The sequence below is a fragment of the Saccharomyces kudriavzevii genome (genome assembly GCF_947243775.1).
Source record: "Saccharomyces kudriavzevii IFO 1802 strain IFO1802 genome assembly, chromosome: 15".
Taxonomy (NCBI): domain Eukaryota; kingdom Fungi; phylum Ascomycota; class Saccharomycetes; order Saccharomycetales; family Saccharomycetaceae; genus Saccharomyces; species Saccharomyces kudriavzevii.
The window spans coordinates 576,350-604,152 of NC_079286.1; the positions used below are offsets into that span (position 1 = coordinate 576,350).

The 27,803-nt window shown below is 38.2% G+C and overlaps 12 protein-coding genes across 12 annotated transcripts; 4 read left to right on the forward strand and 8 right to left on the reverse strand.

The window, feature by feature from the left end:
* Positions 1-1,001: 1,001 nt before the first annotated feature.
* THI80 (thiamine diphosphokinase) lies at positions 1,002-1,961 on the reverse strand (the record flags this gene model as incomplete). Its single annotated transcript, XM_056231320.1, has 1 exon — positions 1,002-1,961. The coding sequence occupies one exon, from the start codon at positions 1,959-1,961 to the stop codon at positions 1,002-1,004; it is 960 nt and encodes a 319-aa protein (XP_056085151.1).
* Positions 1,962-2,324: 363 nt separating this feature from the next.
* Positions 2,325-4,700, reverse strand: ELG1 (Elg1p; the record flags this gene model as incomplete). The annotated part of the gene is made up of 1 exon (XM_056231321.1): positions 2,325-4,700. One exon carries the CDS (start codon positions 4,698-4,700, stop codon positions 2,325-2,327), a length of 2,376 nt encoding a protein of 791 aa, XP_056085152.1.
* Positions 4,701-4,949: 249 nt separating this feature from the next.
* PNO1 (Pno1p) lies at positions 4,950-5,780 on the reverse strand (the record flags this gene model as incomplete). The annotated part of the gene is made up of 1 exon (XM_056231322.1): positions 4,950-5,780. One exon carries the CDS (start codon positions 5,778-5,780, stop codon positions 4,950-4,952), a length of 831 nt encoding a protein of 276 aa, XP_056085153.1.
* Positions 5,781-6,223: 443 nt separating this feature from the next.
* MDM32 (Mdm32p) lies at positions 6,224-8,092 on the forward strand (the record flags this gene model as incomplete). The annotated part of the gene is made up of 1 exon (XM_056231323.1): positions 6,224-8,092. One exon carries the CDS (start codon positions 6,224-6,226, stop codon positions 8,090-8,092), a length of 1,869 nt encoding a protein of 622 aa, XP_056085154.1.
* A 155-nt stretch (positions 8,093-8,247) lies between these two features.
* On the reverse strand, positions 8,248-8,814 carry SPP2 (spliceosome ATPase-activating subunit SPP2; the record flags this gene model as incomplete). Its single annotated transcript, XM_056231324.1, has 1 exon — positions 8,248-8,814. The coding sequence occupies one exon, from the start codon at positions 8,812-8,814 to the stop codon at positions 8,248-8,250; it is 567 nt and encodes a 188-aa protein (XP_056085155.1).
* A 536-nt stretch (positions 8,815-9,350) lies between these two features.
* On the reverse strand, positions 9,351-10,892 carry SMP3 (glycosylphosphatidylinositol-alpha 1,2 mannosyltransferase; the record flags this gene model as incomplete). The annotated part of the gene is made up of 1 exon (XM_056231326.1): positions 9,351-10,892. One exon carries the CDS (start codon positions 10,890-10,892, stop codon positions 9,351-9,353), a length of 1,542 nt encoding a protein of 513 aa, XP_056085156.1.
* A 614-nt stretch (positions 10,893-11,506) lies between these two features.
* MRPL23 (mitochondrial 54S ribosomal protein uL13m) lies at positions 11,507-11,998 on the forward strand (the record flags this gene model as incomplete). Its single annotated transcript, XM_056231327.1, has 1 exon — positions 11,507-11,998. One exon carries the CDS (start codon positions 11,507-11,509, stop codon positions 11,996-11,998), a length of 492 nt encoding a protein of 163 aa, XP_056085157.1.
* A 535-nt stretch (positions 11,999-12,533) lies between these two features.
* RPB2 (DNA-directed RNA polymerase II subunit RPB2) lies at positions 12,534-16,208 on the reverse strand (the record flags this gene model as incomplete). Its single annotated transcript, XM_056231328.1, has 1 exon — positions 12,534-16,208. One exon carries the CDS (start codon positions 16,206-16,208, stop codon positions 12,534-12,536), a length of 3,675 nt encoding a protein of 1,224 aa, XP_056085158.1.
* Positions 16,209-17,138: 930 nt separating this feature from the next.
* ATG40 (Atg40p) lies at positions 17,139-17,915 on the reverse strand (the record flags this gene model as incomplete). The annotated part of the gene is made up of 1 exon (XM_056231329.1): positions 17,139-17,915. One exon carries the CDS (start codon positions 17,913-17,915, stop codon positions 17,139-17,141), a length of 777 nt encoding a protein of 258 aa, XP_056085159.1.
* Positions 17,916-19,526: 1,611 nt separating this feature from the next.
* On the forward strand, positions 19,527-24,065 carry PDR5 (ATP-binding cassette multidrug transporter PDR5; the record flags this gene model as incomplete). Its single annotated transcript, XM_056231330.1, has 1 exon — positions 19,527-24,065. The coding sequence occupies one exon, from the start codon at positions 19,527-19,529 to the stop codon at positions 24,063-24,065; it is 4,539 nt and encodes a 1,512-aa protein (XP_056085160.1).
* A 325-nt stretch (positions 24,066-24,390) lies between these two features.
* SLP1 (Slp1p) lies at positions 24,391-26,160 on the forward strand (the record flags this gene model as incomplete). The annotated part of the gene is made up of 1 exon (XM_056231331.1): positions 24,391-26,160. The coding sequence occupies one exon, from the start codon at positions 24,391-24,393 to the stop codon at positions 26,158-26,160; it is 1,770 nt and encodes a 589-aa protein (XP_056085161.1).
* Positions 26,161-26,298: 138 nt separating this feature from the next.
* ISN1 (IMP 5'-nucleotidase) lies at positions 26,299-27,651 on the reverse strand (the record flags this gene model as incomplete). Its single annotated transcript, XM_056231332.1, has 1 exon — positions 26,299-27,651. The coding sequence occupies one exon, from the start codon at positions 27,649-27,651 to the stop codon at positions 26,299-26,301; it is 1,353 nt and encodes a 450-aa protein (XP_056085162.1).
* Between the last annotated feature and the right edge of the window lie 152 nt (positions 27,652-27,803).

Consider the following 27,803-nt stretch of genomic DNA (forward strand, 5'->3'; position numbering starts at 1 on the left):
TATATTCTATATACATAATATTCTTAACCTTACCAAAAATGAAATCCCAACAATTGTCACAAGATTTTACCGGCCATTACCTTTGAGACTAGCTCTAATAACTGTGCACAAATCATTACTCACCGTGGTTACGACACACCTTACCTTAAACGAAGCTTGTTGGAACAATAATCCACCATTTTTCATCGATTAGTAGTGTAACGGATTAAGATTATTGTTCATATTACTAGAGTTAGCATATGCGGCGTTAAAAAATGACGCAAATTATGGACAAGTACAAGATCCAACTGTCGTCGGGAAATGTTGGAAGCGCAAAGCGCAAGGATCGGTAGTGTAATAAAATCAATGAACTACAACATATAAAAGATGGAAATGCTCACAGCATTATGTAAAATGGTTAATCTTCCTTTGTGGCAAATCCCCGTGGAAACTTTTTGTATGTTTTGTATTCCTATTATAGATACCTCTTTCTACAATGAAATGCAAGAATTGTCACCAGATTGTTATTAGGATGTTTGTTAAATACTTGAACCTGGCGCTTCTTCGGTGAAAATAATGGAATTCCTTTGATGACATGAAGAAAGTTTCCCATGCGGATACTGTATGCTTTAATTCTCGACGAAGAGATGTCATGGGGTCCGTTGGTGAACAAATAAAACTAAAGTATTGCCACGTTATTAGTTGCTACAACTTCATCGCGGAGTAAATTGTATAGTTATGCATACTCACAGCCGTGCTTCACCAATAATAAATGACGCGACCCAGTAGTTTAAGCACTTAACATAATGGGAGTTGGAAAACATGTAAGTGTACTCTATATATTATGCGTCCTCCATACGCAAAACCAGAAATAATGCCGTCTACTTAATTCTTTCCATACTTGCGTTCTGAGAATTCCCAGGCCTTACCAATGACCGAGCATACAGTCTCAGAGGGAGGTGACATCTGACAAGCGATGAAGGAAAGAATATGGTAGAGGAGTCGGAAAACAATGAATCGCTTTACAAAAAATCTATTAATCTATTAACGAATATTTCTACATTTAGAATGATGTCATGCTCAGTTTCAATAAAACAACAGTTCTCCCCGACAAATCTGTTACTACTGCTCACTCTCCCATTGACGACGCTAGTTGGCCAATTTTTAACATCCCATTTCAATCCGCGGGTTTCCTTAATCACTGTAGCTTCTCCAATGGGCAACAATCCGCAATTTCCTATACACAACTTCCTAAAATGAGGGTCATACTCAATTAAAGTCCCGTTCTTCTTTATTAGAAATATTAAATCGGTCGGCGTCATATAGGACAGCTTGAAATAGCTTGCATTCTCGGATAAAGTGTACAGTTGTGTTATCGAGTGAATTGTCTGGTCAAATCTACCACCAATACCCCCCAATGCCAATAGACTTATTGGAGTCACTTTCGAAAAAATTAGTGATTTCGTCATGGTATTGTATAATGTATGGATACCTTTTTCCAATTCAATGCCATGATTTGATTGGTGATTATTTTCATTCGATATCAAAGCACGAAATTTTGGTGAATTGAAATGTAGAGAAATTAAATTTACACATTTAGTGAAGTCAGTCGAATACTGTGTAGTTTGTTTGATTACAATAACCTTATTTCTTTTATAATAGTCGAAAACCTTTTCTGTTAGTGAATCCAGGTCACCAATAATATAATCAGGGAGATATTTCGTCCTTATTGATTCGTCATCCTTCAGGTAGTCATACAATCTGTTGGCTGCGCCATCGGCACAGACTTTCAGGTCATGGAGTGTCCAAATTTTGTAGAACAATGGTTTAGGAATGTCAATTTTCTGATTCAGTATTAGCAGGGTAGAATTTTCATCTTTGTTGGGGTGGATGAGTTCTTTTAAATTCATTTTATTTCGGGATTTGATCAAGTCGGCATCGATTTCGATTCGTTCAGGATTCTCAACACACTCTTCGCCCATTGCAATGATATTTAACACTTTCGGTTACTGTATGAGCGGTTAAAGTATGTGAGGCTTCTGATTTCTACCACAGTGCGACACTATGACACTTCATTTATAAATCCTTATCATTTACGCTCCTTTTGTTATTCACTATTAACCATTTTTTTCAAGTTTTTCGCATGTTCTGATTTTGCATTTTCCGCTGTTTTGAAATATGCAGTCCGATGAACTCAAGGTAACTATTAGAAGAAACCTGGAAGCGTGTTGCAATTCTTCCAGGCACGGATGCAGGGCTCATTATACAGAGTAATACACTGCTTTCCTTGTACTGGTTCTGTACGTATATATATATACTAGTACATACAAAATTTCATACTTTTACTACTCATGTTCTGCAACGGCAGAGTGTAAATGCTCCCATTTCCTTACGACTATACGTGGGTCGGCATTGAACCACACGTTCTTCAAAATACCGTCTTGTGCTAACTGGTAGATTAAGTCCTTATATCGCCTTTCTGATACATTTTCGCTATGGAACTCAAATATTTGTTTGTTCTCGTTCTTTGCGTTGGCGTCACTTTTGGCGATTTCGAAAACGAAGGGATTGATTTCTGCTCTAATCTGTCGGGCGGTGGCACTTAAGAGATGAAATTCTACATTTTCATTTCGAGTATCGACAGTATAAATTCCTCTGAATTGATTCAGGATGTCAGAGATTTTTTTGGAATTTCTTGTCCTCCTTGTCGACTGTAGCTGGTCATTTCTTGGAATTCTGGAAGCTAGAAAATTTATTGTAGATTCAGTCATTTTTTTTAACTTACTGGCGATATTCTCGTGGGTAAGTCTTCGTATGAATTCTCGGCTATACGAAGAATGGGCTTCCAACTGTTCTTGAATGAATGGGTAAATATTCAACTCAAATGGTAGCAATTGTTGTCTATCGGGGTCATTTAAATGCAATTTATAATCTATCATGTAATCGGCTTTTAATTTCATTTCTTCGTCCATGTTTGGATTCTGAAAAGCACAGATTTTTTCTGGCGTCATTGTGGTGGAATCTATCTCTTGCCTTACCATAGAACGATCTCGCGTTGCTTGCCCAATGACATCATTCAAAGATAACAGGTCTGTTAATTTTGACATATCTTCGATGTTTGAATCCAAAGTTGATGCCAACGTCGGTACTCTACTCTTATATAGAATGAGATCACTTTCGGGATCAGCACACCAAAACTGTAAACACATTAAACATTTCCTGACGTCTGCATTATTTTGCTTTATCATATCATGAAGATAATCTTCGCAGACTTCGATCTCTAGGGACTTCAGATATTTTTTTAAGAATGCATGAACTGTAGATGTACCGATTTTCTTGGTATGGAACAGGGAATTCTGCTCACTTGCCAGGGCAATAAAGTCACGGGGCACTGAGGATAAATCCTTGCAAGCCAACACTAGGGGCCTCCTCGAGAACTCGCAAAGCTTGTTGATCATTGACCAGTATCCTTTGTCATGTTCCTTGAATAATACATCAACGTCATTAAATAAGACAAGACCGTAGTCGTATTTCCTTTTTGAGGAATCCTTGACGTAATGTGTAGTGGTGAAGTCCAATAAAGTGTCAAGTAAATCTTTCCTACTCCTGTTCATGTTCGAATTAACTTCAAATATTTGGTAAGAGTTATCGTCACCTGCAATTTCTTTCATGATGGTCTGTATTAGTGTTTTTTTCCCTATTGCATTACCGTGAAGTATCATTAGGGGTATGAATTCACGCAAACTAGGAAGTGTTTCGCCATTTGCGTTGAAGTTTGCACGTAAAATTTCGTTTTCTTCAAAGTCGGGTATAATGAAGTTGGCGAGTTCATTATCGGTTCCTTGCTGTTTATTGGGTCTTATTGTGTTTAATAAACGGTTCCTTGAAATAGGCTTTTCCAACTTATGAAAAGACGATTTAATCCAATTTTTAACTTGCGACTTTGATCTAGGTTCAATTAAAACTTGTTTCAATGTGAGTGGCTTGAACAGTTGCGGCCATGTGAGGCTTGTACTTCTTTTGATGTTTGTGCCGGATAATTTAGTAGCTTGATAATGAACGTGAATGCAGGATGTTGCGTTCTTGTCCTTAAGTGTTTCATAATCACGAGGAAGGAAATGATGATGTTGAGACGGCACTGTGCGGGAAGGAAATGGAATTTCCGCGGACTCATGTAGCGGCTCTATATCATCTTCAGGATGAACTGATTGATATAACGGTAGCGGTGGCTCTATGTCTCTCAGCTTGGAAATGCTATTTAGTCTTTTAAAAGTGTCTACTGTTTCATGCTTGGGAAGATTCTTTAGTCTTGAAGCTCTTTCATTAAAAAGCGATGATTTGATTCTTGACGTAGAGATTATAGTAACATCATCTTCTTGTGCAAGTGAAGCTGCATTTATGGTATATTTATTGTCATCTTGAGAGGCTTTATCGTTGATTACAATAAGATCGTCGTTCACATCATCGCACTTTTCTTTGCCGTGTTTCATCATCAAAAACTCCTTTGCAGATTTGCGACTAGCTGAAGAAGCTTGAATTGGCTTGACAATAGAATGATTCAAAAATATCACTGAAGAATCGCCATGATTGACAGTTTGGGCGTTGAAAGTGCCAGGGTCAGTGTGGTTGTGCTCATCAATGGCGATCTGTAGAGTATCTTGCCTTTTTACTTTCTTCTTGTTACCAGTCAATATGTCGGATAAACACACGTGCCTTTTCATAGAGAAAGCCTTCGTTGAATTTAAAAGTCCAATGCTATGGCACCATACCACTCAATGAAAAAATGGACAGTGAAGGCATATAAATATATAACATTAATACCCAGCTTAAGACGCGGAACTAATTTATCGCCGCTAACGTTACGCGTCTGGCGCATTAAAAAAAGAGAGAAAAAAAAAAAGGACCACTTTATTCTATGTCGCTAAGAGACGATAAATACTATACAGATGATGAGAGACTACGGTCGACGCTTAATAACGTTCTTTCAATCTAGATGCAACGGTACGCAAGTTCCCGTAAACTTTGCCCGGTGGAGAACCTAAGATCAAACTGACCACCGATTCTCTTGCCATTCTGATGTGGGTAAATCCACCCAAGATGTGAATTTTGGAGTCAGCCAGGACTATTCTTGTTCTTGTGGCATTCTCAATGGCAAATTTCGTCTTACCATCTTTACCGGCAATACGACCTATGGCTCTTGACAAATGGTCGCCTGTTAGAGTCTTGACATCTTTGACTTCGAAAGTTTCGATGTATAAATCATCTAGCCTTAATAATGCTATGGAATCGTCTAGATCGAACCCTAGAGTAAACGCTTTGATAAAATCGGCACCTTTTTGCAAGGCTCCAGGATCCGTGGTAAACTTTGGATTTGTTCTTAGTTCTACTGATTTGGTTTTCAGGTTCATTCTGACCTGCAACTTCAAATGCTCAACCAATGGGGGGTAAATCTTTGTCCAACTATTTCTCAATGGCGTCATTCTGTGTGGTGGAACCATGATCTTCCTCGATTCGAATTTTATTTTGCTACCTTGTGATCTGCTGGCTGAAGAGAAACGAGGCTTCCCCTGGTCATCAACCACTACAGTTTTAGATTCCCGCACTTTCTCACTTCCATCTTCGCTGTTTCCCTCTTTTCCTGCTGCGCTATCCTTGGTATCATCCAAAAGAACCTCATCCTCATCCTCATCGTCTTCTTCAATGCTTTCCGTATTATTCACTCCTATAATTCTACTTTTGCTGCTATCTTCTTCACCCACACTTGCCACAGTATCTTTCTTTAAAGCAGTAGGTGCAACCATCTTGTATTTTAATCTTCGTGCGACTGACTTTCCCTGCTGAACGGAGATTGAGTTATTTACTGTTACTTATTACTTCGACTATACCTTCCTTTAGTGATGAGCATCGGAACGATAATAACAAGAAAATTTTTGATAAAATCTGCAATCTCCCGTTATATGTGATGAAAGACAATCATTATTGACCTAACCTTTTTTATCCAAAAATATACTTAGCCCTGCTATTTTTGCACATGCCCTTGTAAATTTTATATGTTAATAATTGCTCGTACGAAAGCACAAATAATATTTTATTGCTTTTCGTTTTTCTACTTCTCATTATTGGTCCCAACTAATCCTTAGTCTATTCTAGCGGGATGCATATTGTTTATACATAGATTTCATACCAGGAAGTTTATCAAAAAGGTACGTAGAAACAATCAGGTGGTGGGAGGCTTATAAAATTCATGTTAGCCACACATTTGAAGACCCCCATAGTAAAGCGGTTATTGCTCCCAATTACAAGCCATCTCATTAGACGCTGTTCGCGCACTTACACTACTGCCCTCCATGGAAGTTTTCGATCTTTGATGGTACCTCGTAAGAGTCTGTTGCCTGTCAAATGTTTGATTGCCCAGAGGTTTATGCAATCCTTTCCGAATAATGATAGGTTTACCACCAAGGCTTCCAATATTGAAACCATTTTACTAAGGAAAAATAATGAACGAGAGTTCAAGCAATCGCTTTTGGCAGATGCCAAAAATTTTCAAGAGAGGTTCAAAATCAATCTGAAGTGGATCCTAATTAAAAATAACAGGCCATTCTCTTTGAACGAGATAAGCATCATCGCGTCATGGCTGCTATTATCACAAGTCTTATGGGTTTTATTGAGCACTACGACTTTTATTTCGTTTTATCTATTCGTTATTAACTCTGTTTTTAGTCAGGAATACATTCATGAAAAGAAAATATATGAAAAACTTTTGAAATTCTTGTTGAATGATCATAAGCACTCCGATCGTGGTTTGCAAATTAGTTTTTCGTCAGATGATAAAGCACCAACTGTGGCATTATCTGCAGACTGGGAGTCAAACTCGATACTCATAAAAAATCTAAACGTCCTGGATGAAGGCTTAGATTTAGACTTAAAGTTTCATCACATTAACTTGAATGTTTCTTTGAAAAATTGGCTCTTCGGTAAGGGTTTGATTTCGAATGTTTCCGTATACGGTATAAGAGGGTCCTTGAATTTGTCAAATTTTATTGAGTTAATAAACTCTTTCCAAGGTGACCAAAAAACTGAGAATTTCTTGAAGATTTCAAATTTTATTGAAATTACCGATTCAGAAATTTTTCTGAAGCAATCTCAGAGTGGTCCGGAAGCTCCAAAGTTAAGATTCTCCATTTATAATCTATCTTTACCACGACTAAGACTTAATCACTTCATCCCGGATGTTTTGAGTGCCAAGACATTTTCTGGTTCAATAAATAACTCCCTTTTCAACCTGTTCAAGAGGCAACAAAGATTAACAGCAGTTATTGAGAACAACAACAGAAATCAGATGACAACGTCAAAATTTGATTTCAACGACAATAGTCACGGAAACTACCAAACCGTCGCCGAACAAGACGATCCTAATTACGTAACAACGTTAAGACTAAATTTCATCAACATCAACGACTTAAAATTCAACGATAACTGCAAGTTTAATTGGTTGAAAGACGGTCAAGTTGAAATACTGGCTGATGTGATGCTAACAAACTCTTCGCCCCATCTATCATCCGAATCAAAATATGCAGTGGTCGATATGAGGATAACTTGTAAAGATCTGAAAACAACTTTCCCTCAGCAGCCCCCCGTCCTATCGACGGGCGACAGCATTGTTTCGCTAGATGAATTAAAACCTATTATAACTTTTATCAATTCATATGAGGGAATGGTAAATCCTATATTGAAAGATTTTACGGAAAACGAAAGATTGAAGAATTCTATAATTTGGAACTCTCCCAATGTCTCGATCAACAGGCAAAGAAAGTCGTTTCCCTTGACTACAAAAGCAACTTCCAATTCCACAAAAGAAATCATCAAGTTCCATAATCAACCTAATTTCGACGCCAATGAAATTGTTTTGCGTTGTAAGATGGTCAAAAATTTGTCAGACTTGCAGTTGATAAACATCAATCAGATACTAGACCAAATCACCATGGAATTATATGTTGATTTAACCAAAATAGTAGAGGACTGGGAATTTAGAAACAAAAACGACTGGATGAAACAATGGGGTACCACTTTTGCATCACAACTATTGTTGTTTGGGTTTGGCGCTATGGTTTAATCATTTTTTGCACATGTCTGCCTAATCCCTCCCTTGCATTTCAATTATTAGAAAAAAGTAAAAAAAAAAAAAGCTAAATTAAGAATGGTACCTTCAGAACATTTATAAAAATGTGAAATGTATATAGTAAGTACTTTAAATTATATATTCAAGCCTTATCGTGATTCAGCTTCCTCTTTTTTTTCCTCACTAACCTTGGTGCCCGTTAGTTTATCAATTTTTGCAACGGGCATAAATGAACTCCTCTCCACGTTTATATCCTTATTCAATTTTGCACCAATTCCCAGTCCATCAGGGTGTATTCGTGAGACATTGGAAATATCTTTCATTTCACTCTGTTCTTTTCCCCTTTTAGCATCTTCCTCAAGGTCACTTTCCCATCCCATACCTCGAAGTAATGCATCTCCAAATTCTTCTATGGGTACTTCGCTATATTCTTTTTCAGTGACATATTCTTCAGAAGACGTTGCGGTGTTTTGCGCATTTGTACTTTCAGTTAGCTTGATCACTAGTTTCTTTTTGGAAAAGGATTCTCCGTCGAGATCAAATTTATCAATACTTTGAATCCTTATCTTATCTTGGGATCTGTGCGGCGGGCTTATTACTTCTGTACCATCCAGACTGAATAAATTGCCTTTCTGTGAAGAGTTTTTCTTTTTGGATTTCTTGGAAACGTTCTTTTTCAAGTTCTTGTTTCCTAGCTTGAGTGAGATTTTATTCATTTTATTAGCATTCTACGTCTGCGTCTAATTCTTCTGTTCAACTTTTTTTGATTTGCGTTCATCGATTATAATCCTAAAAAATATCCACCACTATTGTTTTTTAACGGTTCTTATGATTTGTTCGGGTAACAAAATGATAGCGCCAGACTAATTGCAACTATGACATTACAACTGCTCAAAGTCAAAATTTGTAGTTCATGGATATTAGGTAGATGATACTACACAATGATAATTGATCTTCAATATTTTTCTACTTGTTTGTATAAAAAGTGTCATCATATTTCTTGAAATTTTGTATTAGTTATAAGTTTTAAAATTTACTAATTGCTATAATACTTTCATTTTTAAAAAATATCGACAACACACTTACCTTGGATTTCAAGGGTTTTTACATGTTACAAAAATACAACATCCCACACTAGTTTTAAATATTCTTGCGATTCGTGGGAAGATATTCTATGATTGTGATAGTACATTTTGGAACCACTGGCGAGTAACCATATGCCATACATGCCTCCATATAACTGATTTTATGCCTATTCAATGGAATAAGCGGTAAGCCCCGTCTTAAAAGTCGTGAAATCATTAAAATCAAAGTGGTCCAAATCTAAATGAAATGAGTAATGGCGATTCGGTACCAACTTTATTGTTTCATCTCTCATCAATTTTTTCAGTTGTGACATCATTGAATCGGACGTTATTAAAATTAGCGGAGTCTCGATTCCGTTCAAACGTAATCGCTTGACTGTTTCCTTCAAAAGGGGCAGATCACTTCCTTTAAGATCTATAACATGATGAAGGCCCACGTCGAATGCTATTTCCTCTATCGACTCAACTCCATTCTGTAAATCGACAACGGAAGAGATAGTTAGCGAATCGTTCATATACATCCACGTTGGTGGCGAATATGTTTTCCACCATATATGGACACCCATCGGTTCAGTGTGTGAGTTGGAATAATCTCCCAAAAATTGGACTATTCCACCTTGATGAGAAATCCCCATGATGAAGCCCATGATTATGTTAAAAAGAAACCAAGCTCCTTTGAACAATGTTCCGTTTACTAAGGTCGAGCTCATGGGGGTCCAATTTAAATTCGTCACGAACAGTGGAACTAATGGAATTAGGAACCTCAATTCTTGATGTTGGAAAAGCGATAGAAAAAGTACACCTGATACTATTGCGTATGTGGACAATTTATCGAGTTTGTAACCGGACAAAATTGCTAACACCAAAACGGGTCCCAGTATTTGTGGTAAATTGACCAGCAAATGAGTATATCTGGGATGTAACCCATGTAATTGTAAGTTCTGCACATTGAGGTTGTATTTCAGGTTATTCCAAGGTGCAAAAACAAATCCTTTTCCGCAATTGAAGATATATGTGTCAATAAGAACGAATAGATATGATGAAAATAGAAATGAAAGTGAAAGCAAGGTAAAGGATCGCCTATGAATCCGGTAAAATTTCCAAAATATTATCAAGCACGGCAAAAGGACAAATGCAGGAAATGTGACTCTATTAAAAACTCCAAGGCTGAACGTAAATCCCAATAGAATTGATTTTCTGTAGTTGTTCTCTTCAATATTTTTTTCGTCCACTATGCTTTCCATTAAAGTGATGCTTGTCATCAAGATAAGTGTTTCTACGGAATTGGAAAACGTATGAGTTTGATAAGTCCACGTCACGTAGGAAGTTAGAATTAAAATTTTTTTGATAGATTGTACGGTCTTTCTATCACTCCTTACAAGTTTGGGTATTATAAAATGGCAACACAATACAGTCATTAGATAGTTTTGTAATCTCATTAAATACAGGATTAATATTGGGTTATTATGGACGCTGGGAAAAGCCTTTAGGATGGTGAACAGTGGCCCGTAAATCAGTAGTAAGGGGACGTAACTTCTGGCAGCAAAGTTGGGATCAAATTCCCATGGTACGGTACCTTTAATCTTCGTGAATTGCATGACCAAAATTTCGATACATTGAAAATGTTCATCAGGGTGAATATACGATGGGCCCAGGGCCATGAGTAGTCCGATGGCATATAGCAAGTAAAGCCACCATTGGTAATTCATTTTTTATGCTTGAGTATCCGGTCTCGAATCGCAAAACAAAAATGCAGGGGTGCCTTATTGTGGATTGAACATATGGGTTTTTTGTATTGTATACATCTTTATTTTACTCGTGGATTTTGCGCATCTCGCGAAAGCCTAGTGGAACTTCAGAACTTGTTGCTTCCTTAGGCAGGTTCCGTCACGTCAACCGCACAAGAGATTTACGCGTTGCATGAGAACAATCGCATGCATTTATTGAATTTGTCAATCAACCAGGTGACCTTTTACTCCATTTGTGAATAATCATAGCTTTTCTAAATAGCATAACCAGTATATAAAAAGATGATGAAAGCTCTGAACGAGCTTTCACTTAGTACTGTACTGTATACAAATTGTAGTATAAGATGGAGTGGCATGCAATTAAGTAATGCTGCTCAAATATGTAGTACTGCACTTTATAGCTACTTGGGTAGTTCTAGTGCTGGCGAATTCATTCTGTTTATTTGTCGTTACCCGTATAACGTCAAATCGTTTGATAGAATCTTAAGATTTGCTGGATAAGAGGGAAGAAGAACTCTACAAGGACGAATACGTAGCCAGGGAAATCGGTATTAAAGTAACTATTTGATTAATCGATGTCTCAGAAAATCGGACACAGTGGGTTGGCATTTGCGCGTCTTTGGCACCACGTGGATGTTGCCCGTGATAAGAGGACGTTAGGTAGATTGGCCTCAGCAATTGCGATCACCTTGATTGGTAAACATAAGCCAATATACCATCCATCGCAGGACTCTGGAGACTATGTAGTGGTAACGAACTGTCAAAAAATGCGTGTGACAGGTAAGAAGTTCGAGCAGAAGACGTACTGGTCTCATTCAGGTAGACCTGGCCAGCTTAAGTTACAGACGATGGAAAAGGTTGTTGCAGATAAAGGTTTTGGAGAGATCTTGAAAAAGGCAGTTAGTGGTATGCTGCCCAAAAATAAACTAAGAAAACAAAGATTAGACCGTTTAAAAGTGTTCGATGGCAGTGACAATCCTTACAAACAGAATATTACTGCTTTTGCTCATGAGCAGTCATCAATACCAGAATCTATAAAGGAGTTAATCTCGAACCAATTGAAATAATTTGGTGAGCCATATTTTCTGCGTTGTTCATATATCCTTTTTTAGCTTCAGCTTCATGTATATACGTGTATTTTATATATTGTTCAATCAAAACACACACTAAACTTCACGCCCAATAAATAATAATGAAGATCTCGGATATATATAACCGTGTTGGCTCTGAGGGGTATACATAGGTTTTTTCAAAATCTTTTATACAAGTTCTTATTTGAAAGTTAGGGTTTAGGATCCTTTAATAAAGTTCATTAATATTCTTTAAAAAGATTCTACTTACATTTAGAAAAATTCAAAACGGGACTGGAGACGGATTTTGCAAGTCCCACTTTATTCGTTATCCCTTTCTAAATATTTTTAATTGCCTGAAAACTTTCCCGGCTTATCGCAAAGCATGCTAGACCTTTTCTTTTATCATTATATTTTTTTCGTTTTGATCCTTCGTCAACAGGATCAACAGCAAAAAGATTTTTTTGGTTTTTTTTCTTTTTGAATTTTTCTTTTTCAGGTTTTATTTTCTTTAAAGTTACAACATTATTTTCTAAAAATCTCTTGAACGATCCGTATATAAACGTGGTGTTATGTTCATAGCCATTAGTTCTTGGAATAATAACTTTGCAGCGTATGGAATATGGATTTGGTAAATATCAATCTTATTATCACATCCCTTACATTCAAACTGGTTATGATTCAATTTGGCAATGACCGTCATCAACCCACAAATACCACAAATATGGACTCGAAAGGCATCGGATGCTTCCATTAATCTTTCCTTCAAAAATGAAGCGGCACCATGTGCAATCATACAATCACGTTCCATTTCTCCGAATCTTAAACCACCATCTCTTGATCTACCCTCCACCGGCTGTCTTGTCAAGACTTGCATTGGGCCACGCGCTCTGGCATGGATCTTATCGTCTACCATATGTCTTAAACGTTGATAATATGTAGGACCAAAGAAAATTTGGGCCATTAATTTTTTACCTGTGTGACCGTTGTACATGACTTCAAACCCACGAGATTGGTAACCATGCTCACGCAATAATTTAGATATACCTTCCACTGTGATATCTGTAAATGGGGAGGCATCACCTTCATTACCGGACAATGCTGCCACTTTACTTAACAGACATTCAATTAAATGCGCAACAGTCATACGTGATGGAATTGCATGAGGATTGATGATTAAATCTGGAACGATACCTTCCGCTGTGAATGGCATATCTTCCCTACGGTATGTGATACCGATAGTACCCTTTTGACCATGACGAGAGGCAAATTTATCACCAATTTGGGGAACCTTGGTAGTTCTTACACGAACTTTAACGAATTTCAGCCCATCCTGGTTTGTTGTGACTAAGACTTGATCAACAATACCATTTTCGGTACTTCTCAATGGTGTAGAAGCATCACGCTTCGAATGATATGCCGTTCTTTGACCTAGTTCCTCTTCATCTGGCGAGATAGGTGTCGTCTTACCGATAATCACGTCTTCTCCTGAAACTCTGACACCAGGCGCAATTAAACCGTCATCGTCTAACTTATCGTATGTACCATGTTTCATTCTTAATGTGTTTGTACGTTGAGGTTTTTCAAATGTCTCCGTTATAGACATACCGTACTTCTTTTCTTGGTCCATATAAGATCTGAAAAATAGGGATCTGAACAGCCCACGATCAATGGAAGATTGGTTCATAATCATAGAATCCTCTTGGTTATAACCTGAGTAACATGCAATGGCGACAATTGCATTTTGACCGGCAGGCAATTCTCGGAACTTCAAATATTCCATAGCACGTGTAGTACCTAACGGTTTTTGGGGATAGTATAGAATATTGGCCATTGTATCCATACGAACATTATAATTTGTTAAGAACACACCCATAGCTTGCTTACCCATCGCAGATTGGTAAGTATTACGGGGAGATTGATTGTGATCAGGGAATGGAATAATGGATGCAGCAACACCAAGAATCATGGATGGATGAATTTCACAGTGAGTGAAAGTTGTAGCGTGACGTGCCACCCTGATACGTTTAGCAGGGTCAACATCGAGATCGTTTTCCTCGCTGCCTTCGTTGGGCTCGAGATCTTCGGGCTGCATAGCAATCAATATGGATTCTTCTTCTTCAGCATCAATGTATTCTACTAAACCTTCGTTCAATAATGTTGACCATGTATATTCTTCCGCGTCTTCAAATCCACCTTCGATATCTTGATATTCTGTAGCCATAAGTTTACCAACATGGCCCTTTCTAACTTTTAATTCCTTATGACCAAGTGATTCATCATCCTCAACAATAAATAATGGTCTATAAACCCTACCGGCATCTGTAAAAATTTTTAGTTCCTTCTCACGAATATCTCTAATCATAGATACTTCTGGATTGATATCACCCTTTCTTCTCAAGGTTCTTAAGGTTTCCATCAATCTGGCTGGGTTTCTATGGACACCGTGCCACACACCATTAACAAATACTCTTGTGGCATCAGGTGATTGATGTGGCACGTAATCTTCCAGTGGTTCCATACCCCATTCGCTTAGAAAAGTAATGATGGGCATTGGATCTGTGCCAACAGAAATACAGGACATAAGTGAGAGATTTTTCACTAAACCACATGCTTGACCTTCTGGGGTCTCTGCAGGACAGACTAGTCCCCAATGGGTATTATGCAATTGACGTGGTTTGGCTAATTTACCATCACGACCGATAGGAGTATTGGTTCTTCTTAAATGTGATAAAGTGGATGAATAAGTATAACGATTCAACACCTGAGAAACACCTGCTCTTGAAGACATGGCCTTCTTTTGTTCACCCCAGTTACCGGTGGCTAAAGCATACTTCAACCCTGATGTAATGGTTTTTGCGTTAATGGCTAATTTCATGTTAAAGTCATGGGCTTCCTCCACAGTTCTTTGCATGTAACGGAAAATATCTTTAGTTAATTTTTTGAATAAAGTCTTGAAAAGTTGGGCCATTAATGGACCTGCCAAATCTAATCTCTTTTTCCCGAAATGATCACGATCATCTTGGTCTTTACGATCTAAAGCACATAGTAATAATCTGTTAATCATATAACCTAAGAAAAATGCCTTTCTACTTTCAAAACCTTCTAATTGAGTAATATGAGGCAAGAACTCCTTTTGTAGAATGTCCTTTGCATACTGAATTCTCTTTTCTTTTTTTATACCCAGGGCAGTACCACGACGACCTATAAAATCCAGTGCAGTTTCACGATCCTGAATGACAAAACCATCTTCAACACAAGGTTTCAGCATTTCTAGCATTTGCCAGTCATTTACGTCGTAACAGATATGTTCTAAAATCTCACCATCTGGAATAATACCTAAAGCTCTGAAGATGATCACAATAGGAATATCCTGTTTTATATACGGTAAAGTAGCTTTGATAGTACGGGCCGAACTACCTTCACGACCATAAAGTTTGACTTGAAGAGTACTGATGAATCTGGAACCCTTTTCGAGAGCAGATCTAATCTCTGCTACATGAGAAATTGGAGATGGAGCGGCCTTCTTGAATACTTGGACAATATTACCTGCAGAACGCTCTTGTGCAATCAAAACCTTTTCGGAACCATTGATGATAAAATAACCACCCATATCGAAGGGACATTCTTTCAATTTGTATAGATCTGATTCTGTAGCTTCACTTAGGTAACAATTCTTCGATCTCAGCATAATCGGTAGACGACCAATGAAAACTTTTCCGCTTTCGCTATCATCTTCGGATTCTTCAGCGATTAACTCGTATTTTAATTCTCTACCTGGAACGTCGACAGCCTCATATGTTCTCTTTTTAACGTCGACAAATAAACCGGACGAATACGTCAAGTTACGCAAACGTGCTTCTTGTGGATACAATGCATGGGTAACACCATCGGATTCATTTACCATAGGTTTTGTGACATAGATTTTACCAAAACTAATCTCGTACTTTCTGCTAATGTTATCTGATTCGGTAGTATGCTGTGCCAACTGCTCTAAAATCAACGTAGAATCCTCGCAAATAATATCTTGTAAGGTATAATCAACGAACTGATTGAAGGAGTCAAGCTGTTGTGAAACTAAACCTTTCTCGCGAAAGAATGCAGATATAACAGCCCATGAATCTTCCGCAGTAATTGGAGCACGCTCATCCTCGAATCCATATTGGTCCTCATCATAATACTTTTCTGAGTTTGCAACGTCAGACATTCTTGTTGTTTATTTTTGTGTTCTTGATTGCGGCCTTTGTTTTTCTGTTCTTAAGAATTCTAGAGGCGTGGAGCTGATTGCGTTTCCTATCCTGTTCTTGTGTTCTTAATATTAGTTCTTGACTGCTATTTTCTTCTTTTGAAATATACGATATACAAAACTTATCCGAACTGTCTGTAAATCTGAAAAAAAAATAATAAGTGCAATATCCAAATTCCTTAGTGTTATAAAGCTGCTCCCTACTTCGACAAGTCACTATCCGTTATAGGTTGCTCTTAGTAGTGGCCAGTTAACTATTGCATGGAGTATCAACCACTTCTTGTTTGTTTGCCACTTTTTTCAAAGCGACTACGAAGTGAAAAAAAAAATCAGAAAATGAAAAATCATTTTCAACGCCGCATAGGGTAACAATGTGTGTAGCGATTTGACGCTAATCATGTCTGTTGCCGCTATCATTACGGATTTCTTTGATCCAATGCTTCGTCATTGGGGAAACATGATATATACAGTTATGAAATATCACGAATAAGTTCGTACACTTTGCTAGATTTTTTAGTCGTAAGAACCAATCCTTCGGCTGCGAAGATGATAATTGGCTGATGCAACTTTTTTTGATTTCAAGGTGTGATATATTGCCAGAACTGCTCTAACTTTTTTTTTTCCAGAATACCCTTTCTTTAATATTCGAAGTAGCAGCTTTTACTTTGGCGTGACAATACGGATATCTGAAGAAGGAAGTGGGGCGGAAAGCATCAACTTTCTACTAAGAAAAGAAAAAAAATTTCTCTGTTTTCTAAAAATGCATACATATGCGTAGATACTTGGGGAGGAAAGAGGATTTTGTTTCTGTCACCTCAAAAATTGCGTTGTGTTCACTGTAAACTTAGATTTTAGTAAACCACAACGATAAGAAAGAGAAAAAAAAATAATTTAATCTAATTCTGTCGTTTCTTCGAGGATGTCCTCCATGAAATCATAGTCATTGGGAAATTCTGCGCTTGTGTAATTTTGTTCAAAAGATGACGATTGCTGTGAGGTCTTCTGGTCGTCGGTCTCACTCTTTGAAGACTCAGGGCTACCGTTTTGACTTTGATATTTGTTTCTGTCGCTTTGTGGTTGGTCTGTTACAAAGGGTCTCAACTTTGTCAATATCAGATTTTGTAGAAAATCAGAAGCTCTTGATAAGTAGTAGGTTCTTGGAAATTCGTATTTTTTCGTTACAGAAATTAGAAACTGTGTCAATTTACCAAATAAGAATTTGTCATTGGTGTCTTCTGCAAACCAAACATTATAAATTGAGGAAAGCAGTAGGTAACTGTTAAAGTTCGGTTCTGTTATCTTATTAAGAAACCCAGTAAGCTTGCCTTGGGATTCCATGAAACTAATGAAATCATATATCAATTCTCTTGTCAAGCAAATACTTCCAAACAACATAAGTAAAGATGTAAATGGTAAGAAATTCAAAAAAGCATCGATAGGAGTATAAAGGTAAATAAAATGTACGAATTCGTAAAAACTCCAATATTTCAGCAGTGATTTATAGATAGTGATAACCACCGGAGATTGACCCAAAGAAGAAGCGGTTTTGGCAGCACTTGCCTTTGAGAAGTTAACAGAAGAGGTCAGAAAAATGACTTCCAGCGTCAGCTGCAAGGGAATAGCAACCGAAGTAAGCAAAAATAATGGCCATAAAATTAAATTGAACATAGCTTTCTTTATGATGGAATGAGGTAAAGCAGTAACGGCGTTAGGGACCTAAGCTAAAAGAGAGGAAAGAGAACTGCAAAATTCTTATGTTTTATTTTGATTGAATACTGATGCTGAACCAATCCAAATGAAATTAAAATCAAAACGATGTAGTGATGCTCTTGCACGTGTATTATGTTGCTTAGAGAAGCAGTTTAACACATTATCTTTTGTACGATTTAGAGGAATAGAACCGATGCATATTTAAGGGAGGCCGGCTCACTTCCCGCGGTCCCGCATCGGTTTAAATGACGGGTAACAGAAAGACTTACAATAAATAGAAACGATAGTAGAAAATTGAGCATTCGAAGAAGGAAAAAAATGTGCTAGCTATGCACATAGTTCAATGCATAGGGCCCCGCTAAATATCGCACTTTCGCTGGATTACGCTTTCACAAGAACTACCACGTACGCATATATATAGCCCGTGGTATAGTAGGTGCTTGGATATAATGTTAGATAGACCTTTCTGCATTGTCAATTTCACAGAGATAATAATGAAATCGTTTTGATGATTTACTTCACTCAAGCTCTCACCTTGTCAGTATTCTAATCTTTAAATTTGACAAATTTCGGAAGAGAAGTAACTTGACATAATCAACCAACTGAAAGAAAACCAAAGGTTGAAAAAGGAAGTAAAACGATAAGATAAACGTGTGATTTTATGAGGAACATCAAGTTAGCCATCGGTATCGGGATAAACGTTTTCGATAGGTGTGACAATTGCCTGCTATCATGAAAGAATCAATTTTATTTTATGTGGATGTACCCTTACACAGCCTTCGACGTCGGTGAATACACAGTGTAAAGGTACAAGATATACAAGAATACCAATAAAAAATTTAAAGTTCATTTGCGCGAACATGTCACATTCTATTCCTTCGAACGTTTACCACGAACCAACATTGCTGCAACGATTTTCGAATCACGGCCCTTGCCGCCGAAGTCGTCCACGGAGTGACTGTTCCGATGAGTTTGCCTCCCGCGGAATCAGGCGGCTTGGAACGCAGCACTGCCCTCCCCTTTCCGCGGAATCGTCCACGGCAGGCGGTGCGAGACAGTCTATCTGTTTTTGTCAAGACTCGGTCGAGTGAGTGTGTGCTCATCCCACGGACCATGATCGCGATTCAATACACCTCGCTCTCGACTCCTTGTTCCGTGGAAAGGTTCGGTACCTGAAAAAAAAGAACAGATCTGTATTGCTGCAGTGGTAATGTGCTAAAAAAAGAGACATTTCTCCGCGGAACCTTTCCATATTGCGGTACGATATCTGTTTGGATGCAATCTGTGCACATAGGCAAGATCTTTCTCGGTTACATCTACACCTATATATATATATAACTGTTGCGTATAGCCTCATGCCTTTATTTGGTGCTCACTTAACTTTGGGAGGAATGGAAGATAAAAGATATAAGTATAGAACGGCTGTTTTTTAGTTATTTCGTCGTCACTTGACTTTAGCTGCTAATTATCAATCAATTGACAAAAAAGGAAAAACTTTTCAAAAAAAAAAAGAAACAAGCACCTTCGAGTTATCTCATCAGTTCGCTCGAGACCCCACCACAGAGAAAAATGTCCGAGGCCAAACCCGGCAATAACGTCAACGACGTTACAAGCTACTCATCCGCATCTTCGTCTACTGAAAAAGCTGCTGACCTGCACGATTACAATGGGTTTGATGAGCACACAGAGGCCCGCATCCAGAAACTGGCAAGAGCACTGACTGCTCAGAGTTTCGATAACTCAGCCCAGTCCGTTTCCAACAACAAAAATGATGCTTTATCTATTTTCTCCAAGGGCGTAGAAGGTGTAAACCCAATCTTCTCCGATCCTGAAGTTTCAGGCTATGAACCACAACTGGATCCTAACTCCGAAAACTTCTCTAGTGCCGCTTGGGTTAAAAACATGGCCAATTTATGTGCTGCAGACCCAAACTTTTATAAACCTTATTCGTTGGGTTGCGCCTGGAAAAATTTGAGTGCGTCAGGTGCTTCCGCGGACGTCGCCTATCAATCCACTGTGCTCAATGCTCCCTTCAAGCTACTAAAAAGTCAAATGAGAATGCTTCAGTCTTCTAAGGAAGAGGAAACTTTTCAGATCTTGAAACCCATGGATGGTTGTCTCAACCCCGGTGAGTTGTTGGTCGTCTTAGGTAGACCAGGTTCTGGCTGTACCACTTTATTGAAGTCCATTTCTTCAAACACCCACGGTTTTCATCTTGGGGCCGACAGCGAAATCTCTTATAGTGGCTACTCAGGTGATGACATTAAGAAGCATTTCCGTGGTGAAGTCGTTTACAATGCAGAAGCTGATATTCATTTACCGCATCTAACAGTCTTCGAAACTTTGGTTACAGTGGCAAGATTAAAGACCCCACAAAACCGTATTAAGGGCGTTGACAGAGAAAGTTACGCAAACCATTTAGCTGAGGTCGCAATGGCTACATATGGTCTATCGCATACCAGAAACACAAAAGTCGGTAATGATATCATTAGAGGTGTCTCCGGTGGTGAAAGAAAGCGTGTGTCCATCGCTGAAGTCTCCATTTGTGGGTCCAAATTTCAATGCTGGGATAATGCTACAAGAGGTTTAGACTCCGCTACCGCCTTAGAATTCATTCGCGCCTTAAAGACTCAAGCTGACATTTCCAATACATCTGCCACCGTGGCTATCTACCAATGTTCCCAAGATGCGTACGACCTGTTTAACAAAGTATGTGTCTTGGACGATGGTTATCAAATTTACTATGGCCCGGGCGATAAAGCCAAAAAATATTTTGAGGATATGGGATATGTGTGTCCCAGTAGGCAAACAACAGCAGACTTTTTGACTTCCGTTACAAGTCCTTCAGAAAGAATACTGAACAAAGATATGCTGAAACGAGGCACCTACATTCCACAGACTCCAAAGGAGATGAACGATTACTGGGTTAAATCTCCGCACTACAGAGAATTAATGAAAGAAATCAACAACCGTTTGGAAAATAACGATGAAGCCACCCGTGAAGCCATCAGGGAAGCTCACGTTGCCAAGCAATCAAAGAGAGCAAGACCTTCTTCTCCTTACACCGTTAGCTACATGATGCAAGTCAAATACCTATTGATCAGGAATATGATGAGACTGCGAAATAATATCGGGTTCACATTATTTATGATCCTGGGTAATTCAGGTATGGCTTTAATTTTGGGTTCCATGTTTTATAAAGTCATGAAAAAAGGTGACACTTCCACTTTTTACTTCCGTGGTTCTGCCATGTTTTTTGCTATTCTGTTCAACGCATTTTCTTCCCTATTAGAAATTTTTTCGTTATACGAAGCCAGACCGATTACTGAAAAGCATAGAACATATTCTCTGTACCATCCAAGTGCCGATGCCTTCGCATCAATTCTTTCGGAAGTACCTACAAAGTTAATCGTCTCCATCTGTTTCAATATTATATTCTATTTCCTAGTGGACTTTAGAAGAAGCGGCGGTATTTTCTTTTTCTACTTATTAATCAACATTATCGCCGTTTTCTCTATGTCTCATTTGTTTAGATGTGTTGGTTCTTTAGCAAAGACATTATCGGAAGCCATGGTTCCCGCTTCTATGCTACTATTGTCTCTATCCATGTACACTGGTTTTGCCATCCCCAAGAAGAAAATTCTACGTTGGTCTAAATGGATTTGGTACATCAATCCATTGGCTTACTTATTCGAGTCCCTCTTAATCAACGAATTTCATGATATAAAATTCCCATGTGCTGAATATGTTCCTCGTGGCCCTGCTTATGCCAACGCAACTGGTACTAATACCGTTTGCACTGTAGTTGGGTCTGTTCCTGGACAATCTTATGTTCTGGGTGATGATTTTATCAGGGATAGTTACGAATATTACCATAAAGACAAATGGCGTGGTTTCGGTATTGGTATGGCTTATGTTATTTTCTTCTTCTTCGTTTATCTATTCTTATGTGAATATAATGAAGGTGCTAAACAGAACGGTGAAATATTAGTTTTCCCACGTAGTATAGTTAAAAGAATGAAAAGACAAGGCGAATTGAAAGAGAAAAACGCAACCGACCCAGAAAACATTGGCGATCCTAGTGATTTATCTAGCGATAAAAAAATGCTACAGGAAAGTTCTGAAGAGGAATCTGATACTTACGGCGATGTTGGTTTATCCAAGTCTGAAGCAATCTTTCATTGGAGGAACTTAAGTTATGAAGTTCAAATCAAGACTGAAACAAGACGTATATTGAACAACGTTGATGGGTGGGTCAAGCCTGGTACCTTGACTGCCTTAATGGGAGCTTCCGGTGCCGGCAAAACTACCTTATTAGATTGTTTGGCTGAGAGAGTTACCATGGGTGTTATAACCGGCGATATTTTCGTTAATGGTGTTCCTCGCGATGCATCTTTCCCAAGATCTATTGGTTATTGTCAGCAACAAGATTTACATTTAAAGACTACTACCGTCAGAGAATCACTGAGATTTTCTGCATATTTGCGCCAACCTGCTGAAGTTTCTATTGAAGAAAAAAATAAATATGTTGAGGAAGTTATCAAGATTCTAGAAATGGAAAAATATGCGGATGCTGTTGTTGGTGTTGCTGGTGAAGGTTTAAATGTCGAACAAAGAAAGAGATTGACTATCGGTGTTGAACTGACAGCAAAACCAAAACTATTGATCTTTTTGGATGAACCCACATCTGGTTTGGATTCCCAAACTGCTTGGTCTATTTGTCAGCTGATGAAAAAATTGGCAAATCATGGCCAAGCAATTTTATGTACTATTCATCAACCCTCTGCCATTCTGATGCAAGAATTTGATCGTTTGCTATTTATGCAACGTGGTGGTGAGACAGTTTACTTTGGCGGTTTAGGTAATGGTTGTAAAACTATGATTGATTATTTTGAGAATCATGGCGCCCATAAATGTCCTGCTGATGCCAACCCAGCCGAATGGATGTTGGAAGTTGTAGGTGCTGCCCCTGGTTCTCACGCAAAGCAAAATTATCACGAGGTTTGGAGGAGTTCTGGGGAATACAGAGCCGTTCAGTCTGAACTGGATTGTATGGAAAAAGAATTACCAAAGAAGGGGACTTTGACTGCTGATGAGGACCAACATGAATTCTCACAATCAATTGCTTATCAAACAAAATTAGTCAGTGTTCGTTTATTCCAACAATATTGGAGATCTCCTGAATACTTATGGTCTAAATTCATTTTAACAATTTTCAATCAATTGTTTATCGGTTTCACTTTCTTCAAGGCTGGTACTTCGCTACAAGGTTTACAAAATCAAATGTTGGCAGTATTCATGTTTACAGTCATTTTCAATCCTATTTTACAACAATACCTGCCTGCTTTTGTTCAACAAAGAGATTTATATGAAGCTAGAGAACGGCCTTCAAGAACCTTTTCTTGGTTCTCGTTTATTCTTGCTCAAATCTTTGTGGAAGTTCCTTGGAATATCTTAGCAGGTACTATTGCTTATTTCATCTACTACTACCCAATTGGATTTTATTCAAATGCCTCAGCCGCTGGCCAGTTACACGAAAGGGGTGCCTTGTTCTGGCTATTCTCCTGTGCTTTCTACGTTTACGTTGGTTCAATGGGTCTACTTGTCATCTCTTTCAACGAAGTTGCGGAGAGTGCTGCTAATCTAGCCTCTTTGCTGTTTACTATGTCTTTGTCATTCTGTGGTGTTATGACCACCCCTAGTGCCATGCCCAGATTTTGGATATTCATGTACAGGGTGTCACCTTTGACTTACTTCATACAAGCTTTACTTGCTATCGGTGTTGCAAACGTAGACGTCAAGTGTGCTGATTACGAACTATTAAAATTCACGCCTCCATCAGGTATGACCTGTGGACAATACATGGAACCATATTTACAGCTGGCTAAGACCGGTTATTTGACAAATGAAAGTGCTACTGACACTTGTAGTTTCTGTCAAATTTCTACCACCAATGACTACCTAGCAAACGTTAATTCTTATTACAGTGAAAGGTGGAGAAACTTCGGTATCTTCATTTGTTATATTGCGTTCAATTATATCGCCGGTTGCTTTTTCTACTGGCTAGCAAGGGTGCCTAAGAAGAACGGTAAACTTTCCAAAAAATAATACAGCTTCAAATTTAATTAATACTAAAGTAAAGTTATATGAATACTACATATAGAATACACATTTATAAGTTTTTTTTATTCTTTTTCTTAATTTAACGAGTTTTCTCATACTTTTTAACATATTCGATCCAGCTCGAATGAACCAAAGCGAGTCTCCGATAAAAATTTCGAGAATTTTAATTTCTAGAATATCACATCAGTATTTTTCTAGATAGGCATCCATATAGAAGACAGTTTCTTAACTGTGCCTTACAGCCAAAGGAGCGGTATGACGGTAAGACGGGAAATATAAGAAACATCTTAATCATACTTATCTCGTTCGAATGACTAACCGTCTTCTCATATATGGACTTATATTGTGGGTTAGTATAATCGGATCACTTGCATTCGACAGAAACAAAGGTGCCCAAAATGATAAGGTAGGCCAACAAGATTCCACTCTGTCCACAACCGAACCTGCAACGAACATACAGGACGAGTTTTCCTCACTATTATCTACCGGTTCCTTAAGCAGCCGTGATTTGAAACAAACCTCTAAAAACGAAATACGGCAGGCTGGAATACAAGGAACTAGTATGGAAAAAGAGGAAGGTGCATTGACACAACCTGTAAATCCGGTGAACCCGGGCGATTCGAGTAACTCATTTCTGTCTTTTGATGAGTGGAAGAAAATGAAGTCAAAAGAACACTCATCATCAAGCCCTGAGCGGCATATTGCTCGAGTTAGAGAGCCAGTCGATCCGTCATGCTATAAAGAAAAAGAATGTATAGGAGAGGAATTAGAAATCGATTTGGGATTTTTGACTGCCAAAGATGAATGGAATGAAGGGGGAGATGAAAAGCAAGAAAACATAGAGGAAAAGGAAAGTATAGGAAACGTATATAAAAAACAATTCAACTACGCGTCTTTAGACTGTGCTGCAACAATTGTCAAAAGCAATTCAGAAGCGATTGGAGCAACTTCTATCCTAATTGAGAGCAAAGATAAGTACCTGCTAAATCCATGTTCAGCCCCGCAGCAGTTTGTTGTTATTGAGCTTTGTGAAGATATCCTAGTTGAGGAGATCGATATTGCCAACTACGAATTTTTTTCATCAACTTTCAAAAAATTTAGAGTTTCAGTTTCTGATAGAATACCGGTGGTTAAGAACGACTGGACCATATTGGGAGAGTTTGAAGCGGAAAATTCTAGAGAATTACAAAGATTTCAAATACATAATCCTCAGATTTGGGCAAGTTATTTAAAAATCGAGATTTTATCTTATTATGACGATGAGTTCTACTGTCCTGTATCCTTAATTAGAGCATATGGTAAAACGATGATGGATGAATTTAAGCTCGATCAACTTAAAGCCCAAGAAGATAAAGAGCAACTCATAGCTGAAAAAAATATAGATAATTTGGCTGGAAGCAACATCCAGGAAGAGTGTAACAACATAGAGACACACTTGGAGGCTATAAATTTGAACGCGATGTCGAATATAGCCGGAGCGTTATCATGCACTTCAAAGCTTATTCCTTTGAAGTTCGATGAATTTTTCAAGGACGTAAACGCGTCCTTTTGCCCCCCAAAGCAAGCCATATCATCATCATCATCATCTGTTGTTCCAGTAATTCCAGAAGAATCTATCTTCAAAAACATTATGAAAAGGTTATCTCAATTAGAGACAAATTCTAGTTTGACAGTTTCTTATATCGAGGAACAGAGCAAATTGCTATCCCGATCATTTGAACAGCTTGAAATGGTCCATGAGGCAAAGTTTGGTCATCTTGTCACTGTCTTTAACAACACTATGATGAATAATCTAGATCTACTAGAAAACTTTGCTAATAAACTGAAAGATCAATCACTACGGATACTTGAAGAACAAAAACTGGAAAATGACAAGTTTACTAACCGTCATTTATTGCATTTAGAAAGGTTAGAAAAGGAGGTAAGTTTTCAGAGAAGAATTGTTTATGCTTCATTTTTCGCTTTCGTGGGCTTAACATCCTATCTATTAATAACAAGGGAGCTTTACTTTGAGGATTTCGAAGAGAGCAAAAATGATTGTATTGAGAAACCGAATATTGTTCAGCAAGCCATCAGGTGAGTGATAGAGGCAATATATTCAGGCATATAATCCTCGTTAGATTGCATTATGCACGCACGATGAAATTGTCTATAGGTACTTTGGAAAGCAGTATTCCAATGCTTTTATCACTTCATTAATTTACATATATATACCGCTTTATTCAGTTTCTAATAATCTGTGAAGATAGTTCACCGTTTCTTGGGGTGAAGCTATCCAGAGAGTACACCCAGCTAACCTTGCCTTGAAATCATTCGCTGACCCAACTGGGGCAAATTGATCGCCAACATGCAAGGTCTCAGAAGGCTTGATTGGCGCTTCAGGATTATAGAACTGTTGCAATGAGCGAACACCGAGATCTTTTCCTCCAATATCACACCAAACATCACTACCGCCATCAAAACAGCTAAATTGAATTCTCCTTGAGGGCGCAAAAGACTCTAAAGTGTTTTGAAGGGTTAGTACCACTTCTTCCAACTGTTCTCTATCAAGTTTAACTGGGACTCGTCTTTTAGAGGCTTCATCGTACCTTTCACCAGGTACAATGCCCACGGCTCTTACTTTACGAATAATAGCAATCTCTGAAGGTAAAATTAATCTTTTTCTCAATCTGTTCAAAGTTCTTTCAGCAAAATCCAAAGTCTTTTCCACATCCTCAAGAGACCAAGCTTTCATTCTAGGTAATAGCCATTCCTCTTTGTCAATTTGTCTAAATCCGAACTTATGTTCTTCCGAATCCTCATAATAACGGAAAAGATAACTAGACTCACCGCCCATAATTGTCAAATTTTCCTTTTGTGAAACTGGTATATCAGTCGAATCATGCAATGCCACAATTAGTCCCCTTAACCTATTCTCATACGTTCCGGCTTCATCATATCCAGCTGCCGTGACTATGCCCACATTTATACCGTATCGTAACAACTTGAGAATATAGGGAATTACTGGGTTAGTGTCAACAAGAGAGCCTCCATCTTCATATAGCGTAACATCTCCATCAAAAGTCACCAATTTCAAAACTTTACCATTATGCAAGTTCTCTTGCTTTTTAAAGTGAAAGATCTGCGCAGTATTCAATATATGCCTGATGTCGTTAAAGCTTGGTGCGACCATTCTGCGTGCAGAAATGGCCCTTTGAGAATCTTCCCATAGAAAAGCCTGTTCCAATGGAAGTTCCGTGAAAAATGTCCCGATTGATGGGACCAAGAGGTTCAAACGCGATTGCCCCAGCACATTCAGTGATTGGGAAGATGCGCCGTCTTCAATTTCGTCTTGGTTAACGTTCCTGGAGTCAAATTCTATCTTGTCCTTAATCAATCCCTCAATATCTTTAAAGATGTCCGCATACTGAGATCTCACGCGCTGAGTTGTTGCCAAGTCATCATTGTAGTCACCTTCGTGAGAGACAGCATGAAGAACAAAGGGAGAGGCCAATAGTCCCTTTACCCAGTCTATAAATTCATCCTTACGGTGGCTTTTTAAGTGATATTCTACCCTGTATCTTGAAGACATTACTAGTCTAATTCAATTGACTATTTCTTTAGGTTAATTTCCCAACTTAGTAACTGATAATTAGCTTCCCTCGAGTAACTTTTTTTTTGTAGGGTCTTTTCTCTTCAATTTCGTTAATTTTATGGCGACCGACCGGTGTCGCTAAACGTGGC